The sequence below is a fragment of the Oryx dammah genome, unplaced genomic scaffold (assembly GCF_014754425.2).
Source record: "Oryx dammah isolate SB20612 unplaced genomic scaffold, SCBI_Odam_1.1 HiC_scaffold_29, whole genome shotgun sequence".
NCBI lineage: Eukaryota > Metazoa > Chordata > Mammalia > Artiodactyla > Bovidae > Oryx > Oryx dammah.
This window is the reverse complement of record NW_024070213.1, coordinates 6,390,847-6,418,016: the sequence shown is the minus strand read 5'-3', so window position 1 is coordinate 6,418,016 and position 27,170 is coordinate 6,390,847. Positions and strand designations below refer to the sequence as shown.

Below are 27,170 nucleotides of genomic sequence, written 5' to 3'. Positions count from 1 at the left end.
GCAGAGTGCAACAGCTAGAGTCCTTTGGAGCCTCAGTGGTAAAGAATCCACCTGCAATGCAGGAATCACAGGTTTGATCCCTGGGTCGGGAAGATCTCCTGGAGGAGGAAATGGCAACCCACTCCACTATTCTTGCCTGAATAACCCCATGGACAGAAGAGCCTGGTGGGCTACAGTCCGTGGGGTTGCAGAGTCAGACACTGACTGAAGCAACTTAGCACACACGTAGTCTTTTGGAAGCCCCGTCAGCCTTGGCACTCTCACCTTGGAGCAATGATTTGAGAGAGAAACAATCTTTTACTTTATTTAAGTGACTTTATTTTGGGGTCTTTTTGTTACAGTAGCTTCTCAAGTACCTTAGCCAATATATCATGTGGGATAATAAATGCCCTCTTGGGACTTACCTGGTGGTCCAGTGGTTAAGAATCCACCTGGCAATGCAGGGCATTTGGGTTTGATCCCTGGTCAGGGAACTAAGATTCCATAGTTGCCTTAGTTGCCTTGGAGCAACTAAGCCCATGTGCCGCAACTAGAGAGTCCGTGTGCTGCAGAGAAAGATCCCACATGCCACCACGAAGATGTCTAGCGTTGCAACTAAGACCTGATGCAGCCAAACAAACAAATAAATAAACACTCTGTACAAAAAAAAAAAAAAAAAAAATGAGTGCCCTCCTGATTTCAGCGACCTGAGTTGTTTCTAGCAGCCAGGACCTCCTCTCTGATCTTTCTTCCTTGGAAGTTGGTGGGTGCTGGTGCTGAATTCCAGTTTTTGTTGGTGGTGGACTATACATCTGCAAGGAATATCTTCCTGTTTGAGGGTGCCTCCTCCCGACATCCCACCGAGTCTAGTCTCACCTACCACCTTTCCCTCCTGCTCCTGCTCCCAGCCCAGGGAAGGGGATGACCTCCCCGACCCCCACTGTGGAGCCTAGATCGCACTTGAGTCTTCTGTCCTTTGTCAGGTCCTGAAGGCCTGTCCGGCCCTGTCCACCTCACAGCAGACTTCCCAGCATGCCTTGCACTAGCTGGTCCACAGCAGACTTCCCAGCATGCCTTGCGCAGGCTGGTCCACTTTAGGACAAAGAGATTTAGGAACAAGTGAACCATGAAACCAGACTTCCAGGAACAGCGTCCTAAATTATCCTCCATCTTTTTTCTCGGATAGAGGACATTCCAGTTTAATGTTTAAACTAGTCGAATATTGATACAACAGCAAGGGGGAATTATTCCCCTACCAAAGAGCTGCTGGAAATGCAACCTCCTTGCTTGACTTGTGAATGGTTGGCTTGGAGGGTTCATTAAATAATTGACAGGAAACCTGCCACGGGCCCCCTGCTGGACCACACACTGCCCCGCAGCGGAGGGATGGGACCTCATCTCCCCCAGACAAAAATATCTGTAAAAACATCGGCCAGAAACAAACAACAGGATTCCTAGGATCTGATTACTGTCGCCAGGGCGGCCTTCCACGGGAGGCCACCCTCCCTTCCTTCTCCTTTCCGAGAATTTAACAGTGAATGCCCAACAAAGGTTCTGACAGGGTCAGCAGACTGACGCTGCCAGGCATCAGGCGATGGTGAACTTGGGATGGGGCAGAAGGAAGCAGAGGATCTTTCTGGAATCCACTCCAGGCCCAGGGGCCCAGGAAGGGCTCTGGACTGTGGGTGTTGCACCCACAGGTGATGAGGAGGGCAAGCTATCACCCCAGGCTGTACTATTAATGTAAAATCTACTCATTTTCAAAAGATTTAAGAAAAAGGTGAGATGATGCTGTGGCTGGAGAACTACCTCATACATTCATTGTTTTAATCAAAAACATCACCTGCTCTTGATTACCCCTAGAGCCAGGGACCTCACCTCCTTACCAGGCTGCCCACGATCTTCTACTGGCAGGATCCAGAGGTCTCTAAACACCTCTGCCTTGGCTGCCAAAGAGCAGCCTGCTGAGCCCGAGTTCCTGACAGTATCCCCAGTCCTCTGTCCTACAGGGAGGGCTTCTCCAGCCTGCTGGAAGGCCCAGCTCTCACAGAAAGCCTTCTTCCTCAATACAGACCAGTTGGGGCCTCAGTCTGCGAGATTTTCCTCTGGCCCATCCCTGGGCTGCCAGCATGGCACTGCAGTCTCTCCAAGGTTCTCAGCCAGCCAGCCAGCGTGAGCTAGGAAGGACCTCATAGGCCTCACACCTCTCTCCCTGGGGCTCCTCTAACCTAGGAGGCACATGCCCGGGTGGTGGGTTCCTCATCTGGCTCAGTTCAGGCCAGAACAGAATCAGGCTGATTATGGGGTGGAGGTGGGGGTACTGGGGGACCCAACCGAGGCTGTCTGAGCCTTGAAAAATGAGGTGGGAAGACAGGCTCCTCCCCTTGCCCACCACAGTCATTCTCCGGCACCCAGGCCCGGAGCCCACCCAGCAGCCCCGGACCCCTCTGACTAAGGCAAGCTGTGTGCTCTCAGGCGAGTCACCACTACTGCCCGCCCAGATGCCTGCCTGCAGCTGCAGGGTGGAGCTCACAAGAGCGGTGCGAATGAATGCATTTCAGTCACCAGAAAGCGCTGGATGTGGGTGACTCACTTTATTTGTTTACTGCGGGCAGGGTAGGGGGTGTTTTCTTTAAAATGCTTTTCCTGAGCCAAAAGGACTCCAGGCCCCTTGCCCCTGAGTGGGCAGCGGGCCCGTGTCCCTCCTGCAACGTCTCTGGGAGAAAGGATGGGGTGGGCAGGCAGGGCCTTCCCCAAAGAGCTTCCCAGGCCAACTCTGCTGGCTGCCCACCCTGGAAAAAAGAAACCAAACCCCGAAAGCGCCCCATCCCTTGGGCTCTTGAAACTGGGTCTGCCGCCCGGACCCCCACCAGCTGCCTCCTCCCCCTCCTTCCTACCCGCTTCTCTGTGCCCCCCGCCCTGCACCCCCAACCTTGTGGGCACTTCAGCCCAGCCTGCCACCCTGCGAGGTGCTTTCATATTCGCCAGGCTTGCCCATTGTGAACAAGACCCAGGTGTGCTCAGCTGGCTCACTCCAGCTCATTCTGTCTGGAGACGCTCCCCCTACCACTGGTCGTCTCAACCCTATGACAGTAGGTGGGCCCAGGGAGTGGCCCACCAGAGCAGGCCCCAGGGGCCGCAGTGCACTATCCAGTAACAGCTCTCTGGCCAACAGTTCCCCATCCTCCGCACCACCTGCCCCAGACCCTGGGGCTGCAGCGGCCCAGCCTCCCTGTCTCTAGCCCTCCCATCTTGCCTCCCCTGGGAAGGCGGGCTCCAGAGCTCCTCTCTGCCACGTGCAGGGAGGTGAGCAGCCAGGCCCCCTCACAAGTACATCTTCATGGCCTTGTGCGTGGTGGGGCAGTAGCGGGCGTGGAGCTGGGCCAGTAGGGCCCTGGACGTGGCCTCAAAGTGCGTGCCCTGGCTTTTCTTGTTCCACACGTGGACCGCGAAGGTGGCATTGAGTAGCCGGGTCAGCTCCTGGGGGCTGATGTCTTCAAAGTACTTCTTCCAGTTCTGCCAGGGGATGGGGTAGAAGGCCTCGGGGGGCAGGGTGGTGACGCCGCGGCAGGCGCGGCTCTCGCTCAGGCTGCGGATGGAGCACCATTTCTTGAAGACTCGCGTGAGCAGCTGCGGACCCTGGTGGCCCCAGATCCAGCCGTTGTAGTGGGCCACAAAGTCGCGCATGCACTGCGCCATGAACTCGTGGTGCCGCTCGAAGGCCAGGAAGGCGCCGTTGAGGACGTAGCGGGACTGGGTGCCCAGCGCGTTGGTCAGGTTCCTCAGGTCCTTGAGGACGATGAAGTCCGTGTCCAGGTAGATGCCGCCGAACTTCCACAGCAGCGCGATCCTGGAGGCGTCTGAGAGCACCGGCAGCAGGTAGGGCTCCCAGCGCCGCTGCACGGCCGCGTACCAGGCGGCCAGGGGCGTGTCCCGGAAGAGCTCCCCCAGGTCCAGGGGGCGCATCTGGACGTTGGGGAAGCAGCCCAGGAGCGAGAGGCCCAGGTGCCGCGGGCGGGAGGCGTTCCCGCCAGGCAGTCCCTTCATCAGGACCACCACCGGGGACTCGGGGTGCGCCCTGGCGGCTGACTCCACGGAGCACATGAACAGGAAGTTGGGGTTCGTCCGGTCAGAGGTCTCCAGGAAGAAGATGTTGCCTGGAGGTGCGGTGCCGGGGGGCGGGGGGGTTGGGGGGACCCCCGGGGGGCCGGGGGACGTCCACAGGCAGGTTAGAGAGTTGTCCTTGGCCCCCGGGCTGTCCCACAACACGCCAGTAGACCATGACGGAGACGAAGAAGGTGAACTTGAAGCCGATGATGAACAGGGTGCAGACCCGCTGCCTCGGGGTGCCCCGGAGCAGCCGCAGCAGGCAGTCGGGGGGCGCCGACGTCATCTCCCCAGATGTCAGGAGCCTCCAGCAGGAATCGGCTGGTCTGTAAGAGACGAGCACCACACTCAGGCAGCCTGCTGGCTTCCCCGGCCCAAGAGCACTGCCCACAGACACCAGCCATGGCTGAGCCCAGCTTCCAGACCCCATGGGCCGGCCAGGTACTCAGGGCCCCCTCTCTGACCTCAGCTCTACAGTGGGAGCAGCAGGCCATGGGCTGAGATGTGGGCAAAGGCCCTTCCACTCTGTGACATACTGGCGAGCTCCCCAAGGGCTGGGCCAGTGCCAGCCACAATGTGAGGCCAGCATGGGCCCAGCGCAGGCTCTGGCCTCTCTGCAAGGTCTGTCCCCTTTGAACTGCCAGCCTGTGATGTGAGACCCAATGCAGGCATCTCTCAGCCCCATTCGGTTCCACCAGCCGGTCCTGGAGCTGGAATAAGAGGAAGGGCTGCCTGCAGCCACAGGGACTTTCAGCAGGAGGCCTGGGGAGCTGGGTGCCGGCATGCAAGCTCACTCAGAGGCAGGACGGGCAGACTCCAGGCACGTGAGCATGCTTGCTGGGTCCCCAAGCCCTTGGGGTGGACATGACAGAGTCTCCCGGGCCCCTGGCTTTCCCAGCCCTTGCCTGGAGGGAGGGGGACAGGGAGGTTGTGCTAAATAAGCTGTCATTCTGTCACCTGACTAGCACGGCTGCCCTCGGACCCACACTCTCTCTTGATGCCCAGGCTGTGGCTGGCCGGCAGCAGGAACATTCCCGGGTGCCTTGCAGGAGGCTGGGAGGAACAAGAGAGGCTTGTGGTGGGACCGTGTGAATCCTGGGACACATGGGACCTGTGTCTGCCTGAACCAGCTGCAGGATGGTCATACTGGAGCAAGGATTATATTCATTCACTCAGCGAATACTGACTGCCCACCATGCACATGTCAGGGGGCCTTCTCAGCACTTCAAACATATTAAGTCATTAAACACAGCCACCTGTGGGGCGGGAATCATCCTCCTTTCACATGGTGAGAACACTGAGGCACAGAGAGGTCCGGTAACTCATGCAGAGTCCTCTGCTTGGCCAGGAGCAGGGCAGGGGGTTTGAACCCAGGCCACCTGGCTCCAGGTCTGTCCTCTCACCACTGAGACATGCTGCCTGGGGACTCGGTACACGTCGACCCGGATAGTCCTATGAACAGAATCCTGGCCAGCGTTTACTGTCCTGAATCCACATCCATCTAGGCCTCAGTAACGCCAGGGCACAGTTGCATAGTTTCCACTTTAGAGGCCAGGAAGCTTGGGTGCAAGTGGCGGGGCACTGGGTGCAGCCTGGGGGAGCCACAGTCAACCCTTCCCCAGGACAGAGAAGGGTCTTGTGGTCACAGCGGGGTCCCAGGAGGCTGTGACTTGCACAGTGGGGCCCCTCCCTCCCCAAGGCTGAGGCCAGGAACCGCAGCCACGGCATGGGCTGGAAACTGACCAGCCTGGGCGGCCCATGGCGATGAGGTGGGGAACCGGGCAGCCTGGCCGGCCTCTTGGAGACACGCCCTGGGTCAGCAGCCAGCCTTCTCTGCCAGCAGGAACTGGGTCCTTCCCCACACTCTCCATGCCCGCAAATCCATCTGCAAAAGATGGCGAGAGACAGGGTGAGGCTGGTTCCTAGCCACACGGGCCAGGCAGGCTGGGCTTGCGGCTCACTTGTTCATTCGGTCCTCCACTCTCTCGGCCCCTGGGGGAACATGGTGGGGAGAAGAGAAGAGTTAGGCGCAGCTCTGCCCTGGAGGAGTGCTCGGCCTCAAGGGGAGACCACGTGGAGAGAGGCAATCAACCCGATGATGGCGGAACTGGAGCCAAGGGGCCAGCAAAGTGGGAGCAGGCGGCTTCCTGGAGGAGGTGACACTTGATGAGAAGGGAGTCAGCCATGGGCGCGGAGGAGACCTGCACACCTCTCTCTCCCCAGGGCCCGGCTCAGCGCTGGGTACACAGCAGTCACACAGGAAATGGACTCACGGCCTGATTCACTCACTCAACAGCCAGAAAAGAAGACAAAGAAAGTGAAGTCGCTCAGCCGCGTCTGACTCTTACGACCCCATGGATTGTAAGCTACTATGCTCCTCTGTCCATGGGATTTTTCAGGCAACAGCCAAGGTGACGATTTAAAAACGCAAATCTGGCCAGGCTGCTCCTCTGCTCAGATGATGAGTGAGGCGGGTGGCCTAGTTCATGAGGGGGTGGCATGTCCCCCAACCCTGACCTCACACCCGCTTCTCTCCCCATCACCACCTGGCTTCCTGGTTCCTTCTTAAACCCATCCCCCCACAATGCCGACTCCGGGCCTCCGCACCTGCTGTTCCCTCTGCTTGGAATGCTCTTCCTGCAGATGTTCACAGGGCTGGCTCCTTCATCTTCCCACGTCCTCCCCGCCCCAGCCCCTCTAAGATCCCAGCTTCCCCCACACCCCACAGCCTCCTCCTCTGGTCTGTTCCCCCTAGTACTTATTCTAATATACTGTATGTTTGTGCACTTGTCTGTTTTGGTTATTTATTTAGAACAGAACCCCTATGAGGACAGGTATGTCTGGTGTAGGTTTATTTATTTTTTCAGTGTCTAGAATACTCCCTGGGTCTTGGTATGTAATAAATAAATACTAAGTGAGTGACTCAGCGTGTGGGTCTGTACTTACGTAAAGGAGCAAGCGAGTGAATGAAGGGGCCAATCAGTGAGCGATCAGTGAATGAATGAATCAGCAGATGAATGAGTTAGCAAGTCAACGAGTGAGGAAATAGTCAGTGAGCACATGAGGGGAGGAAACTGGGGGGTCAGAGAGAGCTGCCTGGGATGCCCCAGCCGGGCTGTGAGCGGTAGAGCCGCTGATGTCAACCCATAACCTTGTGCTCCCGGGCCCTGGTTTTCCCCTACAGGGAGAGAGGCTATTTTGGTCCTGAGTATTTTTAATCCTCTGTGAACCACTCTGCTGAGTGCACACAGACAGGCAGTGGATGGAGCGAGGCCGGGGCTGTGGGGGGGCCCGGAGGGTCCTGGCTCTCCCATGGGCTGTGTTTTCGGGGTGGGGATAGGAGCCTGTCGAGGAGGCAGGATGTTTTGGCCGTGGCTGAGAGAGCCAGACGCAAGCAGCAGCACCGTATTTGGTGCCGGAGCCCAAGACCCGGGAATGGAAACCGTTTATGACGCGAAGCTGCCCGCAGCCCAGTAGCCGTGTGACCTCAGGCCCAAAGCACTCTCCAGTCCCCGGGAGAGCCTCAGAGCCCAAGTCCTGGCCTTCGTCAGTCCAGCCTGGCACGTTCCTGCCACCTTCTCCTGTCTCCCGGCCGCCATCTCCAGCCCTGCCCTGGGGAGGTACTCCCTGTTAGCACCTAACTGCAGTCACGTCCCGCTCTAAGTCCTTCTGTGGCTCCCCATCATCAAGACCCGCCGTGTCCAGCTCAGGGAGGAAGGAAGGGTACGAAGTGCAGGGCTGGCGGAGACTGACAGCTGAAGGTCTGACCAGTCCCCTTCTGAGCTGGCCCTTGGCACTGGCTCTGTGGCTCCCACCTCAGGAGCATGGCATCAAGGGCATCAAGCTCATAGGTCTAGAAAAGGCTGGGACCTGGCTCTGGGACCTCACCCCCGACCATGGCCTACACCCATCCCTGCCCCCCAGTAGGGAGCCTCCACCTCTGACCCTCGCTGGGCTCCTGGGTCCAGCCCATGGCAGAGAAAAGGGTTATAATAACATGTAACTGGGGTCCCCAGGGGAGACAGGGTGGCCGTCTGCTGGTCTGGGTGGCCCATCATCCATTCCCACTTCTGATAACTGCACCCCGATTTCCTTTCCGCAGACTCTACTCCCAACTCTGGGGGAGGGCACGGGATTCAGGTCTGGGCACAGTGCTCGCCAGCCACAGTGATGGCCCCACGCTCTGCTCCCAGAGTGCAGAAGGCACCATGGATGCTGGCAGCCTGCTCATCAGGCGAGGACGAGGACAAGACCCTGTAAACATGGGACGGGAGCTCTCTGGCACTTACTGGGCTTAGGAGCCACTGACTGTCCCAAACTAGAGGCGACTTGCCCAGCCCCTCACACAAGAGGGGGAGAAATGGAGGCTTAGTGATGCCCAGTCCCACACAGAGAATCACAGTTGAGGTGGGACTAGAGCTCAGCTCTCACACCAGCCCACATGCAACCAGACGTCGGGGTTGCAATTTCTCCAGTGTTTCCCTCCGACGGGCCCTGGGAGCCAGGACCCAGCTCTGGACTCAGCAGATGCAAGCAACTACCTGTGCTCCACTTCTGTGACAATCACTTAAGTTTTAAAAAATGATTTAAAAAATTTTTAAATAATTGTTCTTGGCCTCACCCCATGACCTGCAGGATCTTCGTTCCCTGACCAGGGAAGTCACCTGCAGTGGAAGTGAGGAGTCTTAACCACCGGACTGCCAGGGAAGTCCTCTCTTCTTTTTATTAATTTATTTTATTAATTTATTCATTTGGCTGTGCTGGGTCTCGGTTACAGCACGTGGGGTCTTTGATCTTCACTGTGGCCTGTGAGATCTAGTTCTATGACCAGGGATCAAACCTGGGCCCCCTGCATCGGGAGTGTGGAGTCTTAGCCACTGGACCACCAGGGAAGTCCCCGACAGGTCACGTAAGACCGGGGGCCTCAGTTTCCTCACCTGTGGGAGGGGAGTGCAGAGGCTGCCCTGGGTACCACGTGCATCTCGACCTGCACGTGGCCCTTGCTGGCTCTGCTATTGGCTGGGGGCAGTGTAGGGTTTGGAAACCAATGCCTGTGAGCAGATATGCATAGGAAGGGTGGAGGAGACACTGCCAGAGGGTCCTTCTCCTTCCTGGAGACCCCTAGGACTGCAGAGGTAGCAGCTGGTGGAACCTTGTTCTCAGACATGGAGGGCAGACCTGACCGGAGAGGAGAGAAGAGCCTCGAAGCAAAGGATGGCACCTTCCAAAGATTTCTCCAATCAACCAATCGGCAATCCGTTGACGCTGCAACCCCACCTGCCTCTTCCTCTCTTCTCCTTTCTGTCCCCGGCCCCTCCTACCCCTTCCTCTCCCCTGCTGCCCCACCAGGTCTGTGTCTCTCTCCATCTCCTTCCCTCTCAAACAACCCCGGGGTGCCCGTTCTGGCCCTTGACCCCGTGATTCTGCATAGGGGCAGGGGTGCAGTGGGAGGACACAGAGACAGACAGGGGCCAAAGGCCAGGTTGACAGCACTCAAAGGACTGGATAAGCAGCTGCCTCCCCTCACCCCAAGGAAGCTCTTCCCCAAGCTAGGAACCCAAAGGCCCCAATTGGCACCTGTGCCCCATATCAAGTCAAAGACACAGGGATTCATTAAGTACCAGGAGACTTAGGGCTGGGGACCTGGCGGAGGTGGGGGTGCCATGGGTGAGAGAGAGATAGGGGAGGACTTCCTTTGCGGTCCAGGGCTTAAGACGGCCCCTCCATCACAGGGGGTTGGGGTTCCATCTCTGGTCGGGGAACAAGATCCCACATGACAAAAAGGCACAGCCAAAATACAAGTAAATAAATTAAAATGGTTAATTAAAAAAAGAGAGAGAGAGAGAGATCAGAGAGTCGACTGCATCCTCCCACTTGAGGATGACACATCTCATGGGGGTCAGGAGGCCCCGACCGGCCCCGGCTGGGGTCAGCGTGTTTCTCAGTTCAGCCTGATCCCCAGTGAGGGCTGTAGGATTATTCCAGCTCATTCCTGCACCCGCTCCCCTGTTTAACCTTCAGAAAACATAAGTGACTTGTCCAAGGGTCCATGCTAGTGGCACTGGGGCTGGAGGGTGCTTGCAGGTCTGCCCAGCCCCGCTCGAATTGCTCTGTGACTTTAGGCAACTCCCTTTCCTTTGTTGGGCCTCAGATTCCTTCCGCACCATGGGGAAGGGAGAGCCGGACTAACCGAAAGTTCTAACTGTGGGAACACAGGGCCTGTGCTGATCTACCTCCCTGATAAGTTAATGGCTGAGCAGATATGGAGGCTATACACCGACGGATCCCGGGGCAGGTCACCCAGCCAGGAAATGGAGTATAGAATTCAATCCCAGGTACCTGCTGACAGCTTCTGTTCCGCCACTGATTGGCTCTGTGACCTTGGGCCTGGGCCTGCCCCCATGCCCTGTACATTAATAAAATTGAGGGGGGTGGGCTTTTGGTCTTAGAATTCAGACCCTCCTTGGTGTGAAAAATCAGTCTCTCCAGCTTCCAAACCCTACTTGGAGGAGCTGCTATAGGGTCCTCCCACGGACACCCTCCCCACTCTTTCAGGGCATACATGATTTCTACTCGAGAAGTAAGACTGACGGATATTAAAAGGCAGCGATCCTGGTACAAGTGGCTGTTTTCAGAGCCGAGGTTACAAAATGTTCCCCCTCCAAAGCCTGTAAGTTGTTCCGAGGACAGAAATTCCTGAAGCCAGAATCTAGCAGGCAGCGGCTTACTCTTGGAGGGGTTACGACAGACGGAAAAATAGGAGGAGAAGCCCTCTGTCTCCAAGAGGAACGAGGCACATTCTTAGTTCTGAGTCTCCCCTCTTCTACTGATGTCAGACTGAGCCATGAGGGAAAGGAAAAAAATAAACCACAAGCTACAGCATTAGGGAAAGAAACCAGGGGCAGGACAAACTCATAAGCTCCAAGTCACATGTGAGTGTTGCACAAGGCACCTGAGACCAGCAGATATGGCAGTGGGGGTGGGGAAGAGCATGGTACCGGGGGTGCCCAGTAGTGCAGGACCACAGCAATCACCACTTCTAAAAGGAAGACGAGGGACTGCCCTGTTGGTCCAGTAGGTAAGACTCTGCTTCCAATGCAGGGGGCATGGGTGTGATCTCTGGTTGGGGAAATAAGATCCCACATGCCATGGGGTGTGGCCAAAAAAATAAACAAATTAAAAAAAGGAAGACGCATAAGACAGGAGCCAAGGGCTTAATGAACCAGGAGGGTTCAAGGTTGGAGGCGGTGGCTTCTTCAATCAGGCTGGGTTCTGAGAGGCAACAGAAGGGAAGCTGCAGGGGAAGACCGAATATTAAAGGAACAATCCATTCTTGTCAAAACAGAGGGAGTCTTTCAGGAGAGAAATCTAGAGAACGATCCTGGCCTGTCTCCCAATTTCCATCAAAACCTCCTATTAGTTGCTGGTCCAGGAAAATTCTGCTAATTCAAATAGAGGGGAAAAAAAATTGTTAAAGGCATAAACATAACATCCATCCAAAGATGCTACATGAATGAAGAGGGAAAGGAACACTGGTGTTCCCTTATGTAAAAAGATGAGTCCCTATAAAAATATTGCCACAAAACAAACAAAAATTCTAATCCAGAATGACAGCATGAACTGAAAACAAGTAAAATAAAAAACCCTGAGAAAAAAGTAATTCCTGCTTGAAGGAAGACCAGAAAGCAGAACACAAGAACTGGAGAAGTTCTTGAAAAAGATATGAAGACAACAGGTGAGAACTGATAGACCTCAGGAAAGAACTAGAAGAAAAAGGCAAAACCATTTCAGAAGTGAAGACCAAACTATACGAAACCCAGGGAGAGCAGACATGAAGTACAGTGAGCGGTACAGGGATTAAAATGAGAAAAGGGAACAAAACCAAATAGAAATAAAGAGATGAAAGAATTCAAGAACATGGAGAAAAGATGTAAAGGAGATACGACAAATGCATAACTAGGGTTTCTAAAGAAGAAGGTGAAAACAATGGGCCAGAATAAATATTTAAAATTATAATGCAGGAAAACTTTTCTGAAATAAGGGAAGATTTCATTTCATGAATCGAAACAGTACTCCATGTAGTACTGGAGATCAGTGACCCAGAATGGTAAGTCCCAAGACATTTTCTAGCAAAATGAATGAACCTTATTATTATTTTTTTTTATGAATGAACTTTATAAAGACACAAAAATAAATCTTTGGGCAGCTACCTGTGGCTCAAATGGTAAAGAATCTGCCTGCAGTATAGGAGACCCAGGTTCGATCTCTGGGTTGGGAAGACCCCCTGGAGGAGGGAATGGCTACCCACTCCAGTATTCTTGCCTGGAGAATCCCAGGGACAGAGGAGCCTAGTGGGCTACAGTATCGTAGGGTCACAAAGAGTCAGACACGATTGAGCGATTGAGCACGCACACAGAAAGACCTATGAAGGAAACAGAGTCAGGCTGGTTAGATTTCTCAGCAGACACTCAATGGCAGATAGTGGAGCCACACCTACAGGATCGTCAAGGCAAGAAATTGTGAGCCAAAAATTCATATATGTCATCCCTTCATGTCCACGAAGGGAAGTGGTTCCAGGACTCCCACAGCCACCAAAATCCACAGATGCTCAAGTCCAGGACATAAAATGGTGTAGTATTTGCATATAAGCTAGACACATTTCCCAAATTCTCTAAATCATCTCTAGATTATCTATAATACCCAATATAAGGTGAAAAGTGAAAGTGTTAGTTGCTCAGTAATGTAAATGCTACATTAATAGTTGCCAGTGTGCAGCACAGTCAGGTTTTCCTTTTTGGAATGTTCTGGAATTTTTTTCCTTTTAATAATTTAGACCCACAGTTGGTTGAATCTGTGGATATGGAACCCAGAGATGTGGAGGGTTGAGTGTATAGCCAAGCTGTTCTTTAAATATAAAGGTTACACACCAAGTTTCAAAATATAAGGACTCGGGCAATAATGGATTATGAGTAATAAGTACAGAAAATCGAAATGGTGATTGGGCTAACTTTATTAACAGGACTGAATATATTTAACTTCTGCTCCTCTCCACCCACCAAAAAGGTAGGAATAAAGATGACAGGATGGAACGACAGTGGTGTCTAGTCAGACAACGTAAAAATGTAAACAAAAAACTGGTAGGACAGGCAAAAAGAAGGCGGAAAGTAGAGAAAGCTCTGGTGGCCTCATCTCTAACTGCTGGGGGTAAAAACTAAAGCGGTAAAAGCTTGAGCATATTTAGAGTGCAAAGGGATACGAAGAAGGATAACACCACCCAATGTTATTGCATCTAATAAGATGCACCATCATGAACCACTAAAAAATAAAAATGCTGCCAATTAAGCAAAGCCACTCTGCTTTCTTATTATGTAGGACTTTTCTTTCGCAAGAATTTTTTTTTAAGTTAGATTTTTAAATCACCTATCACATCCGTGTATACATAGGATGGAAGGAAGGAAGGAATTCCATAGGAAGGAATCTAAGTGAAATAAATTGAGTAAGGTGTTCCTGAAGGTTCATCACATGTAAAACCCGATTCTTCTGAATGATTTCTCCTCAATGTCACTGTCTGTGCTTTCCTACACGGCAGCATCAAGTCCAGTTTACATTATTGAACTTGACGGGGGGAGGATTTTGGTAGCTGTGAGGGTGCCCTGCGTGGATACTAAGGGACAACCGTATATTAATCTTTGGCTCACACTTTCCATCGACTGTGGGTGGCGCAGCACTTCTTCAGAGTGCTTCACTCTTGCCTCAAGAGGTTTTTTCCGAGCTGCGGACATCTCTTCAGGTTGTCATGTCACTGAATGAGCAGGAAGGACGGAGCGCTTCCAGAAGCACTGGATGGAAACAATATACGCCTCACTCAGCACAGTATCAGCTGAGATGAGTAGTGACTAGAGAAAGGGGAGGATGGAGAAGAAGCAAGTTAAATGTATTGTTGTTCATAGAAGAGAAACAATGGACACTACCTAAAGAAGGGACTAAGAGTATTATCTGAAGGAGAAATATTTAAAAATGGAGCCACTCAACAAATTACAAGCTTTCCCAAATATCGGAAAGATTCCTATTTTTTGTTTTGGGTTGTTTGTTTGTTTGTTTCCATCAGAATATAGCCCTCCCAGGGGCTTCCTGGGTGGTCCAGTGGCTAAGACTCTGTGCTCCCAAGGCAGGGGGCCTGGGTTCAGTCCCTGGTTAGAGAACTAGATTCCACATGTCACAACGAAAGATCCCACATGCTGCAACTAAGGATCTCTCATGCTTGCAACTAAGACTCAGTACAGCCAAACAAGTAAATACATATGTGTGTATATTATATATAAAGAGGAATGTAGCCCTCCCACAAGCACAAAGGCATGCATACATATGAACACAGCAAGACTGGAAAGATCATAGACATCAGCCATATCAATACATATAACAGATTTAACTTACCTATACAAAGGAAAAGGTTTTTTTAGTTTCAGTTCAGTTCAGTTCAGTTCAGTTGCTCAGTCGTGTCTCGCAGCACGCCAGGCCTCCCTGTCCATCACCATCTCCCGGAGTTCACTCAGACTCACATTCATCGAGTCCGTGATGCCATCCAGCCATCTCATCCTCAGTCGTCCCCTTCTCCTCCTGCCCCCAATCCCTCCCAGCATCAGAGTTTTTTAGTTTAGATCCAAGCAAATTCCAACTCTATCTTGTACTTGAGACACAAACATCAAAAAAGTGATTTAGAAGGTTAAAAGTAAAAGAATGAGCAAACGTTTAAAGACACATACAAACAAAAACAAAGCTGAAGCCATAATCTTAGTATCTGACAATGGGAATTAAAGCCAGGCATCTCTAAATCAGCCAAAGAAAGGCCACTTATAACGCTAAGTGGTATAATTCACAAGGCGTCAAACACACTGCAGCAATTTTCAGGAAGAAGAAATTACAGCGATGTCAGGATAAACAGATGGTAACACACTAATAACAGACTGTAATTCACCTTTCTGAGTCCAAGAAACAAGTAGCTCAAACACAAAATAATTCAGAAGATCTACAAAATAATCAAAAAGTACTACTCTACATCAAATTCTTGATCATAATAATAAATAATTCACTTTCAAGAGCAGATAGAACATTTATGAAAATTGAAAACCTCAACAAAACCCATAAGCATAAAACATACATTTTATAAATACAAAGCAGTATGACTAGAAATTAACGTAAAAGTTAGGAAAATTTTTTTAAAAACAAAACCTCTCTCTTGGACAAATCTTGAGTCAAAAGTGAAGTACAAATGGGATCTATGGCATTTCTAGAAAACAACCATATCAAAATACCAAGAATCTGAATCTACAAGACACAGCTGCAGATTTATCAGAAGAATGTTTATAGTCTCCAATACATGTGACAAGTAAAACAGGACCGATAAGAAGAAACAAACCAGCAGGTGAAAAATGGTAAAAAAAAAAAAAAAAAAAAGAACCTAAACATTTTCTTAAAATGTTAGAAAATAAACAAGAAGACCAAGGAAAGAAAAATTACAGTAGAAAAAAGTCAGGAAGCAGATAAGCAGTAGAACTAAGACATAAGGCCAAAAAACGGGCTCTTTGGAAAAAATTCAATGAAATATGTAAATCACAATTAACCTAATTAAGAAAACAGGAGAATTGAGGAGATGAGAACTGAGTCATGCCAAGTGGGAAAGGAACCAAAGAAGCAGAGGGAAACTCTTTTAATCGTAAGATAGTGCTTTGCAAATAACATTTGAAGCCTGAAAAAAATAATTTCTAGACAAATGTAATAAATCAAGACTGTTGCCAGAACAGTCAGTCTAGACAGGCCAACTTTTACATAAGAAATAGAATTATACAAGATCATTAAGAAACAAAAGCAACAAGACATTTTTAGAGAGGAATTTTACAAATTTACATAACAGAAGATCTCCATGCTTTTAAAGGTGTTAAATAGCAAAATATAAGAGGGAGCACTTAAAAAAAAATTTAAGTATGGTGGTTTATTCACTAAGTCATATCGCACTCTTGCAATCCCGTGGACTGTAGCCCACCAGGCTCCTCCATCCACGGGATTTTCCAGGCAAGAATCCTGGAGTCTATTGTCACTTCCTTCTCCAGGGTACCTTCCTGACCCAGAGATCGAATCCAGGTCTCCTGCATCGCAGGCGGATGGATTCTTTACTGACTGAGCCACCAGATAAGTCTAAGTTAAGTATAAAGAATTTAAATTGGTATAATATAGACATCAAAACCTGACAAAGATGGCACAAGACACTCTACTGACCAATATCACTTATGAATTAAAAATCCTAAACAAAAAAAGCAAATGGAACTCAACAGCACATCAAAAGAATGAACAATCAAAACCATGTGGGTTTGGACTTCCTAGGTGGTCCAGTGGCTAAGACTCCACACTCCCAACGCAGGGGGCCCTGGGTCAGTCCCTGGTCATAACAAAACAAAATAAAACCAAGTGGGTTTTATTCTTGGAATGCAAGGATGGTTCAATATTAGGATGTCTTTAATACAATTTACCATATTCATACATCTAAGGAAAAAAACCACACTATTATCCCCAGAAACGTTACAGTAATTTGACAAAGGTTTCCAACACTTTCTGGATAAATTAGGAATCAATGGATACTTCCTTAAGAAAATTATGTATATCAACATCAAAGCCAAGAGCCAGCTTCATACAGGAGTGTGAACACTCAGCTTCATACATGAGGGAACTCTAGCTGAAGACAGGAAAAGGACAAAGTGTCCAGCACCCTCATGGGCACTGGAGGTGTTCATCAAAGCAACTCGACAAGAGAAATTAGAGCTATAAAAACTGAATGAAAGTGAAAGTTGCTCAGTCATGTCCGACTCTTTGCCACCCCATGGACTGTATAGCCCGCCAGGCTCCTCTGTCCATAGAGTACTCCAGGCAAGAACACTAGAGTGGGTTGCCATTCCCTTTTCCAGGAGGTCTTCCTGACCCAGGGATTGAACCTGGGTCTCTGACATTGCAGGCAGATTCTTTACTGTCTGAGCTACCAGTGAAGCTATGATACAAACAGGGGGCAACCCCCCGCCCAAAGTCAAATAGAAAAAGCTAAAATTACTGCTATTTTTATACAATACTACTATATACCTAGAAAAGTCAAGAGAAACTGTTGAAAAACTCCTACTAATAAAGAAATACCATAAGGTGATAGGAAACAGACACATACACAAATATAAAAAAAAGCAGCTAGAAGCAGAAGATATAATGAAAAGACTCCTACTCACAACCACCATCACAATACTTAGGGTTAAACTTAACAAAAGATGTTCAACATTCATGTGAACAACAATTTAAAGCCGCTGACAATGCAAAGTATGCTTGAACAAGTGGGAACTTGCACTGTGTTTCTGGATGGAAGATTCAGCTTTTTAAAGATGTCGATGTTCTCTTAGCCAATGGATAAACTGCACTCGGGTGTGCAATTCAACAAACTGATTCTGAAGTTTATCCAGAAAAATAAGCAAGGGACTTCCCTGGCAGTACAGTGGTAAAGAATCTGCTGCTCATGCAGGGGACGTAGATTCAGTCCCTGGTCTGGGAAGATTACACACCACAGGGCAGCTAAGCCCGTGGGCCACAACTCCTGAAGCCCATGCATCCAGAGCTTGTGCTCTGCAACAGGAGAAGCCCAGCTAGAGAGCAGCCCCCACTCGCTGCAACTAGAGAGACGAAGACTCAGCACAGCCAAATGGAGAAATAAAATTTAAAAAAGTAAGCAAAAACCTACAGGAAAACTCTGAGGAAAGGCAGACATGAAGGACTGGTCTTTCAGAGACTGACACACGAAGCACCAATAATTAGAAGAACCTAGTTTTTGCATATAAACAGAGCAATGAAACAAATCACAGAAAGAGTATGGTATTTGCATATCCAACACGGGCAGCATCTACAAACACGCGAATAAAAATAGATCTTTTAATACAGCTGTTGGGCAAGCAGGGAAGCCAGTAGGGAAAAAGAACCAGATGAGCGGATAGCTCAGAATATGCCCAGGATAAACCCCAAATGGAATAATAAATGTTTCAGACAAAACATGAGTGAATTCCTTAGTAAACGGAGTTGGGAAGGTTTTCTTAATTATGCATGGAATCCAGAAGTCATGAAAAGAAAAAATTTCCCTGCAACCTTTCGCCAAGTACCGAGAAAGTAAAAAATACAAGTGACATCTTGGGATGGCTTTTGTTTCTCTCAGATCCCAGACATCTCATTTTTCTAACTTAGAAAGCAATCCCACAAATCAAGGAGAAAAAATGAACAATCCAAAAGAAAATGAGCCAAGGTCACATCACACACACACACACACACACACTGATGCTTAAACAGATAAGCAAGATGGGGGAGCTTTTTGTAAGAAAGAAAAATGCAGGTCAAAACAGTCAGATAGCATCTCTCACCCATCAGATTTGCAAGAATCTAAAACTTCGACACATCCTTCAGGCAAGACTGTGAGGAAACGGGCATCCGTACAGCGCTGGTAGGGGTGGAGGGTAACTGACCAACATCTATCAAAATTACACATTCACGTACCCTTTTGCCTCGTAGTCCCACTCTGTGAATTTATCCTACAGATAAGTGATATTTGTACCGCTCACAGGTTTGTTTGCAACCGCAAATGATTAGAAACAACCCAAGGTCTTCCTTGAAGGGACTGGTTAAACACACAGTGACACTATTATCTTGGAAAACAATGCCCGCTCCCAGGGGGCCAGGAACACGGTCACTCTGACTCATCACACGGCCAGCACAGACCCTAGCACATCGAAGGTGCTTAATACATATTTTCTGAAAGAATGCATGAATGATCCCTAAACTACCCAGAAAGCCAGGATGAAACGAGCAGCCAATCTAGGGGAGTGCCATCTGCAAACTGGCAAACGCTGAGCCCGCGCAGACGACAACAGTCAGAAGGTGTAACTGACATGTTCCCCCCGCCTCACCATCCAAGGGCACGAAATACGGTCGCATGCCGTGTCCCTTCATATTCAAGTACCCGAGTATGCACCTGTCCCGGGAGAGAAAGGTGACCTTCCCAACACTACATGGCTAGTACCTGGTGGGGGGGAGGGGTCGAGGGGGGTGGCGCCAGGATCTCCTCTCAGGTATGTCTGCATCTGAAAGTCTCAGAGGCTTTTATCTTCCCTGAGGCCATTCCGGCCCCCCAAGGTCACTCTGCAGTACAGCCTGGGCTCCGGCTCTCAGGATCAGGGTGAAGTCACCTTCTGCTCAGGCAGGGAGTGATAACTCACCACGGATCTGGACACCCAGACATCTGCTCTTAGCGACCCTGGACTGGGGGGACCCGGGGGGGAGGGTACGGAATGGTTATGGATGGCTTCTCTAGAAAAGCTGACATGTGTGTAGACGCCAGAAGGAGGTAAGGCACCAGCTGGATGGATTTCTGGGGAAAGGGTGCCCAGGGAAGAGAGTCAGTGAGTGCAAAGGCCCTGAGGCATGTGTGCCTGAGGGACTGACCGTGAAGTCACCAGAGTACCCAGGGAGGCTAGAGAGATAGAGGGGACACTGGGCTGGGCTGGGGAACGGGCTTGAGGGCCACGGGGAGGGCTTGACAGCTGATTGGCGGGCAGTGCCAGTGGGCAATTTTGAGGAGGAAAGGGTTATAGCGTGACTTTTTTTGGGGGGTCACCCTGTGTGGCTTGTGGAATCCTAGCTCCCCACCTTGGCAGTGAGAGCCCCAAACCCTAACCACTGGACTGACAGGGAACTCCCTAGGGTGACTTATGTCTTAAAGAAACCTTTAAGATCTGGCTGCTTTATGGTCTAAATCACAGGGGATGTGTAGCAAGCAACAGGAATGTGTTACAAGGCTATTGTGATGATCCAGGGAGAGGGAAGTGGAGAGAGGGAATTTGGGGCACAGCTCCGCTAAGCAGATTTCCGCTCTACCCCTCCTGCTGCAGCCCCACACAAGCCCGCAGACCCCACAGTGCTGGGGTCCTGCAAGCTCTGCCTCCCCAGCCCTGCCCACTCCCGGCGCATGACCTCCAGACTAGCCGAGCTGACATCTGCTCTATTGCTCAAGCCACCAGGCTCTGGAAATTCCAAGCCTCTGCAGGCCACTCTTTCCTCTTCCCAAAACATCCCTCCACACTCCCCTGCCCAGGAATTTCCTGAGCAGAAAAGGTACGAAGGAAGTTTTGCCATCTGTCTGGAACACACCACCTACCAGGCACCCCAGTGAACACCACACGCCCTGGGTCTCCATGTCCACCGCGGTGGCCTCTCTTACAAATGAAAAACTCAGGTGCAGAGCAGAGGGGCTGCTGGGCTAGTGAAGGGCAGAGGCGGGATGGGCACCACCCAGGTATGTGTGCCCCCAAGTCTCTCCTCACCTAGGAAGCCACCCAGATATTGACGCTTACTGTGGCTGGGCCCCCATTTCTGCACACATTCACACCAGGAGGAGCTTGTGGCTACCTTCCAAAGGCATGTGAACAGCACTCACCCCAAACCCTGTGCTCCCCCTTAGCCCAGACCCCTGGCGGACCTTCAGAGCCCCTGAGCAAGTCCTATGGGGGAACCACCGGGGTGAATTTGGTCTTGGAGTGAACTGGGATTGCAGGAAAGTGGGCACCAAGCCAGACGCTGCCCACTTAGCCTGATATTAAATCAGGGAGGGCCTGGCATACAGCAGGTGCACGATAAGTGCGTGATGACAGGACAGCCATCCCGATATATCCTCAATGCCTTTGAAAATGATGGTTAAAAGCTTCAAGAAAACCCAGCTCTTCTCTATTGCTCAAGGCACTAGGCTCTGGGAAAACCAAGTTTCTGAAACAAGCTCTTCCTTCTTCCCAAAATGTCCCTTCACCTTCCCGACCCAGCAACCTCTCAATCATCGTGGAGCAGACAAGCTGCCATTTGCCAAGAATCCATCAAAATACTGTCATGGTTTTCTTCATACCTTTGAGTATTGCCTCTGTGTTTCCACAGTGCGTACACACAGGCACTCAGCCAACAGTGGGATCATGGTTGGTGGGGTTCCCAGCTTTTCTAGAGGGATGTGTGTGTATGTGCGTGCACGCCTGGGGGGCAGGGCAGGGGACGTCCAGTCACCACTCTCAGTGAACAGCTCTTGCTTTGCTCTTTATCTTGAAGGTTTGAGGTGAGGGTATGTGACACGTCAGCATTTTGGCATATGCTTTCCAGTCCTTTTCGGCGGCCTCCACTCACACGGAGCAGTGTTTACACAGGCTGTGTCCAGGAGACGCACAGAAAGTGATCCTCACCCACACTGCTCTACACCTTGTTTTATTTTTCACTTAAAAATATGCGGGGCCCCTGTCTCCTGAAACCAGGTGGTGGTGGTTACATAACCAGACCCATTTCCTAAAACTCATCAAACTGGACGTGCACAACAGGCTGTAAATTCTACCTGAATTAAACTCTTTGGTAACACACGCTGTGCCTCTGTTATGTCAGTAGACACAGCTCCACGCCCCACCTCTCCAGGGTTGCCCACCTTGACTGCTGGAGGGGCTTCCCCCTGTGAGCCCCTCTGTGGCTGAGCCCCCTGTAGCTCTGCTGGTAAAGCATCCACCTGCAATGCACAGACCCAGGTTCGCTCTCTGGGTTGGGAAGATCCCCTGGAGAAGAGAAACACTACCCACTCCAGTAATCTGGCCTGGAGAATTCCATGGACTGTATAGTCCATGGGGTCGCACAAAGTCAGACTCAACTGAGCAACTTTCACTTCGCACTTTGAGTGCTGGAAATGTGGCTTTTTGCTTTTATAGACAACACTGTGGTATCTTAGCACTTAGATCTCTCAACACATCCTTAATTACTTCTGCAGGACCCTTCCTAGAAATGAACTGCTTAGGTCAAAGGAAATGCCAATCTGTTCTCGATACAGGTCATCACTGGTCTCAAGAACTTAAAAAGTCCAAGTTCTCTCCAGCATCAGCGCTGGTCCTCCTTCCCATCCTCTCATCGGAAGAGAGACGGGTGTGGCCGAGTTAGCATTTATTAAAAGCTCCCTGTCAGGAATGGAGCTATGTGGTTTAATAACAACAACGGTGCATATTTCCTGAGGGCTTACCATGCACAGCCACTGGTTAGAGTGGTTTTTCCTTCAGTAACTCATGTAATCTTCCCAGTAGCTGTGTGAGGCAGGTCCTCTTATTATCAATTACAGTTTAAGATTGGAAACCGAGGCCCAGCTGGGATTCAAACACCCTGGGATTCAAACAGCCAGGTGAAATAACTCTCTCTGTAGCCCAGTCCCGTTCAACTGGGACTACACTGTGGCTAGGGGCTCAGATCTTGCTGTGGTCAAGAGCAGGTGGCTGACTCTCAGTTCCTCATCTGTAAGATGGGACTGACAGCTCAAGAGGGCTGAGGGGGTTTAACAAAAAAGATCAGGTTAACAAAAGCCCTGAAATCAGGTAGGGGCTTGATCAATGGAAAGAAAAGTGAAAGTGTTAGTCATGTCCGACTCTTTGCGACCTCATAGACTGTAGCCCACCAGGCTCCTCTGGCCATGGAATTCTCCAGGCAAGGATACTGGAGTGGGTTGCTGTTCCCTTTTCCGGGGGATCTTCTGGACACAGGGATCGAACCCAGGTCTCCTGCACTGAAGGCGGATTCTTTACTGTCTCAGCCAGAAGCCCGTCCTCAAATCAGGAGATTGCCTTGGAAGCTTCTGGAAAAAAGCAATCGATGACTACAGACACCCAGGGTAGGGTGGGGGTGTCTCTGGGCTCCATATCTGTATCTGGGACAGTGGTGTCTGCACTTTCAAATCAAGCTGTTCATGGAATGTAAGGACTACTTTTCTGTTTTACTTTCACTTTCACGTCTACCCAGCAACTCAGACTTTGCACAGGTGTGACATCTAGAAGGCCCTGCTGCCCCCGCAGCACTTGGTTCCTGCTAGGTGAGAGGAGTGTTTGGGGCACTGCCCTGAATGGAAGGGGCCCTCCTAGTCCCTGTGGCCAGCTCTGCAGAACTGGAAGCTCCTGGCCCCACTGGGGTCTGTCCAGAGGGAAGACAAACAGAGACAGGCAGGAGAGGAAGGGATGCTCACTCACCAAGCTCTAGACACAGAAGATGGGTACTGTTTCTTGCTAGCTACTAGAGATGGAGGTCGGAGAGGACGCTCAAGGGCAGGCGGAACTCTTCAAGGTACTTCACCTCCCTCTGGAGTCTGTCGATAGGCGTGATAACACCTTCTACCTCCCACCTCCCAGGGAAACAAGGAGGACTCAAGGGAAATGAGGTTGGCAAACAGCATAGGGTGCTGGGGGCCTCAGGTCCAGAACCTGCCGATGATGCTTTTTTTACTTTCTTTTCTGGGGAGATCAAAGCTGATTCATAAGATGCCCTCCCATCCCCTCCCTCACACCTCCTGTTCTCACCAGCTCAGAAGGCCCCTCTCTGGACCAGTTCCAGCCCTCTCCCGCCTCCAGCATCCTCTGGGACTTCATCTACCGACCTGCCCCTCCCTCTTCAGGGACTTCAGCCACTCCCTCGCCTGGCTCTTTCCCATCAGCTTATAAATGCAGCCAAGTCTCCCTTATCCAAAAGCACAGATACAGTAAAATAAAAATTTTAAATGTGTTGCTCAAATGCACACACCATCAGCAGCAAAAATAGTAAGAGCCTAGTCATAACCTGGGAGAATATCTTTGCCACCAAGAGACCAGACAAGGGGCAAGCGTCTCACTGATGAACTCAAACTAGTGAATAAGAATCTTCCCTGGTGGCTCAGAGGTTAAAGCGTCTGCCTCCAATGCGGGAGACCCGGGTTCGATCCCTGGGTCGGGAAGATCCCCTGGAGAAGGAAATGGCAACCCACTCCAGTATTCTTGCCTAGAGAATCCCATGGACTGAGGAGCCTGGTGGGCTGCAGTCCACGGGGTCACAAAGAGTCGGACACGACTGAGTGACTTTATTACTTACTTACTTTTACTTAAAGATACTAGATGTTCACACGTTTCCAGGAAATAACAGGAAATGCACGTTCACAGCCTAAGGAAGTACACAACGGCACAGTTCCTCTGGAGAGCCAGTTGATGCTACCCTGACTACCAGGTAATTCCCTCTCCAGAAAAAAATATCCGGCAATGCATAAATTTATCTATGAACTCAATGTAACACAATCTAAAAGAGCCAAATATTAAAAAAAACACCCAACAAAACCTAAATGTCAAATGAAACTCATTAACTAAATATGAGGTCACAATGTCTAAGCATTGAAAAATATGAAAAAAGAATTAGAGAAAGACAAGGAATTTGCAACGTTTGTATAAACAAGGTATCCAAATATATTGTTGTTGTTTAGTTGCTCAGTCATGTCTGATTCTTTAGGACCCCATAGACTGTAGCCCACCAGGCTCCCCTGTCTGTGAGATTTCCCAGGCAAGAGTACTGGAGTGGGTTTCCACTTCCTTCTCCAGGGGATCTTCCCAACCCAGGGATGGAGCCTGAGTCTCCTGCAGGTGGATTCCTTATCACTGAGCCACCAGAGAAGCCCATTCAAATATGTACCAATGTGTTTTTTAAAAAGTCTGGCAAATTTTAGCAATAGTTATCTCCAAGTGATAACTGGTGGCTCAGATGGTCGTTCCATCTCTGGGTTGGAGGATCTCCTGGAGGAGGGCATGGCAACCCACTCCAGTATTCTTGTCTGGAGAATCCTCATGGACAGAGGAGTCTGGCGTATATACGGTCCATGGGGTCACAGAGTCAGACATGACTGAGTGACTAAGCACAGAACATCTTCAAGTGATGTGAATATGAAATTTCCCCCACTTTCAGTTCATTCATTCAAGCAAAAGGCAGTAAACACCTACTATGTCAAGCTTGCAAGTTTCCTCCCTCCAGGAGCTTCCAATCTGGAGAGAAGGAGGAAGGCAACAGAATGCAGGGCAGGGCAGTCAACAGGAGGTAAGAGCGCACTAGGAGCGTAGTAATGAGCACAGCTTGGGTGGCCAGATTGAAGGTGGAACTGTCCCCACCAGGAGGTGCAGCAGCCGGTGGGGGTGAGGGTGGGGCAGGGAAGAGCTGTTTTCACAGATTAAGCTTCCCTTTTCTCATCCACTCCTCTTCCCATCTGGTTACAAATGCCCCCGGCAGCCACTTTGTCTCACCCTGCCCTGGTACCAACTCAGACCCACGGGGAACAGCATTCTCTGCTGCCCTGGGTCCCTGAAGAGCTGGACCTCCATGGCCCTGTGGAAGGGGCTGACGGGGGCCAACTTGATGCTGCGGTGTGTCACAACTTCCTTAAGTTCCAAGTAAGTCACCTTCCCAAGGCAGCTCAGCTGATAAAGAATCAGCCTGCAATGCAGGAGACCCTGGTTCAGTTCCTGGGTCAGGAAGTTCCCCTGGAGAAGGGACAGGCTACCCACTCCAGTATTCTTGTCTGGAGAATCCCCATGGACAGAGAAGCCTGGAGGGCTACAGTCCATGGGGGTCGCAACGAGTCGGGACCCGGCTGAGCGACTCAGCACAAGTCACTCTGAAAGATGCTGCCAGCCCTCGCACACAGCAGAGCGAGTCCACCAGCCTAGGCAGCTCTAAGGCTTCAACAGGTACAAGGAAGCAAAACAAAATGGTAAAGAAGTTCCACTTCGGTGTTTGCGCTCTAATATGGAGCAGCCACAGCGGCCAAGCAGGGACAGGCACGAGGGGCACTGGAAACAGGCTTGGAAGGAAAAGGAGCAACTGAGAAGGTTCCATCTTGACTCTCCTTTCTTATTTTTCATTTGGGCCTGATTTGGCTGCCAGGCTCTTTGGCTGTGGGAACAGGGATGCGAGCAGGAGGGGATCGTTGCGGCCAGCCTGGGCCCTGCTTTGTCCCTCTGGGCAGGGTGATTCCCCCATCTTGGGGAGGTGGTAACAAAGGAGGAGTCCTTGGGCAGCTGGGGTGGGGCTGGAGGGGCTGCCAGACGGGTAGCACACCAGGTGCCCCGGGTGATTTGAGGGAGGAGGGCACGAAGGAGTCCAGAGACCCCCAAAGGGCCACCACGGAGCCGCCGCTCACTCCATATTTGGCGGAGACCAAAAGGGTGTCCTCCAGAGAGAGGGCCGCGAGGTCAGGGGAGGTCCTAACCCTCTCAGAGCTGGGGGCTCGGCTGCGTCTGGCCGGGAGGTGGGAACCTCCTTCCGGCACGTGTCAGAAGCGGAAACTGAGGCCGGGGACTCGGCTAGCGCCAAGGGGCGTGGACTGAGACTGGACATCCCCGGAAAGAGCCTCTGCCAGCGCACCGCAGCTCCCGCTGGGACTCGACGTTTCCCATCTGGAGGAGAGAAGCACGCCGGAAAGAGGGGGTGGTCTGCGGATCCGGATCCCCGGGACGGAGCGCTTAGACCCTGCTCTCCCCACTTCCCAGTTCCGACCCGGGCGGTCCCTCCACCTGGAGAGAGCCTTTCCCCCCCTTCGCCGTCCAAAGCCTCAGCATCCTCAAAGGCCCAGGGGGACGCCTCCCATCCCCCAGCAGTCTCCCCCCGCAGCCGGCCGCTCCCCCCGACCCCTCTCCCCAGCGGCGCCCCTCGGGGCCAGGGGCGATCGCAGCGGGCGGCGAGGCCTCCGGGACTTCTACGCGCTCCCAGGCAGAGCGGCGCGGCTCGCCCAAGGGCGCAGCGCGGGCCGGGGGAGCCGGCCCTCGGACCCGGGCTTCTCGCCCCCACGGCCGCTCTGCTCCTGCCGCGGGGACCCCCGCCCGGGCGGCGCTGCCCGGAGGGCTCCCGGGCGGGGCGCGCCCTCCTTTCTCGAGCTGGGCTCCCAGCCCAGCCGCCGCGCTCAACTTTGGGTGCCTCTGGGGCGGAGGCGGCGGTCGGGGAACCGGCGCGCACAGTCGGTGCGCACGCGAGCGACCCTCCCGAACAGGTGGTCCCGGCGGGCGGCGGCCGAGCCCTCCGCAGCCCCCACCCCTTCCTCCTCTCGGAGCGCGCCTCCCCGCCCGGGCCCGGGGCGCCCCTCGGTCTGTGCCGCGGAGCCCGGCCACTCGTACCTCTGGCTCCTGAGACTCCGGCCGGCGGACAACGCGGCCCCGCGGGCGCGCGGGCAGGCAGGGCCCGGA

At 51.6% G+C, this 27,170-nt stretch overlaps 1 protein-coding gene across 1 annotated transcript; it reads right to left on the bottom strand.

Annotated features, from left to right (window-relative positions):
• Positions 1-295: 295 nt before the first annotated feature.
• A4GALT (alpha 1,4-galactosyltransferase (P blood group)) lies at positions 296-27,170 on the bottom strand. The gene is given in 4 exon segments (XM_040233159.1): positions 296-4,191; positions 4,193-4,412; positions 5,830-5,971; positions 27,102-27,170. Coding segments are annotated over 2 exon segments (1,068 nt in total). The 5' UTR covers positions 4,373-4,412; positions 5,830-5,971; positions 27,102-27,170; the 3' UTR covers positions 296-3,303.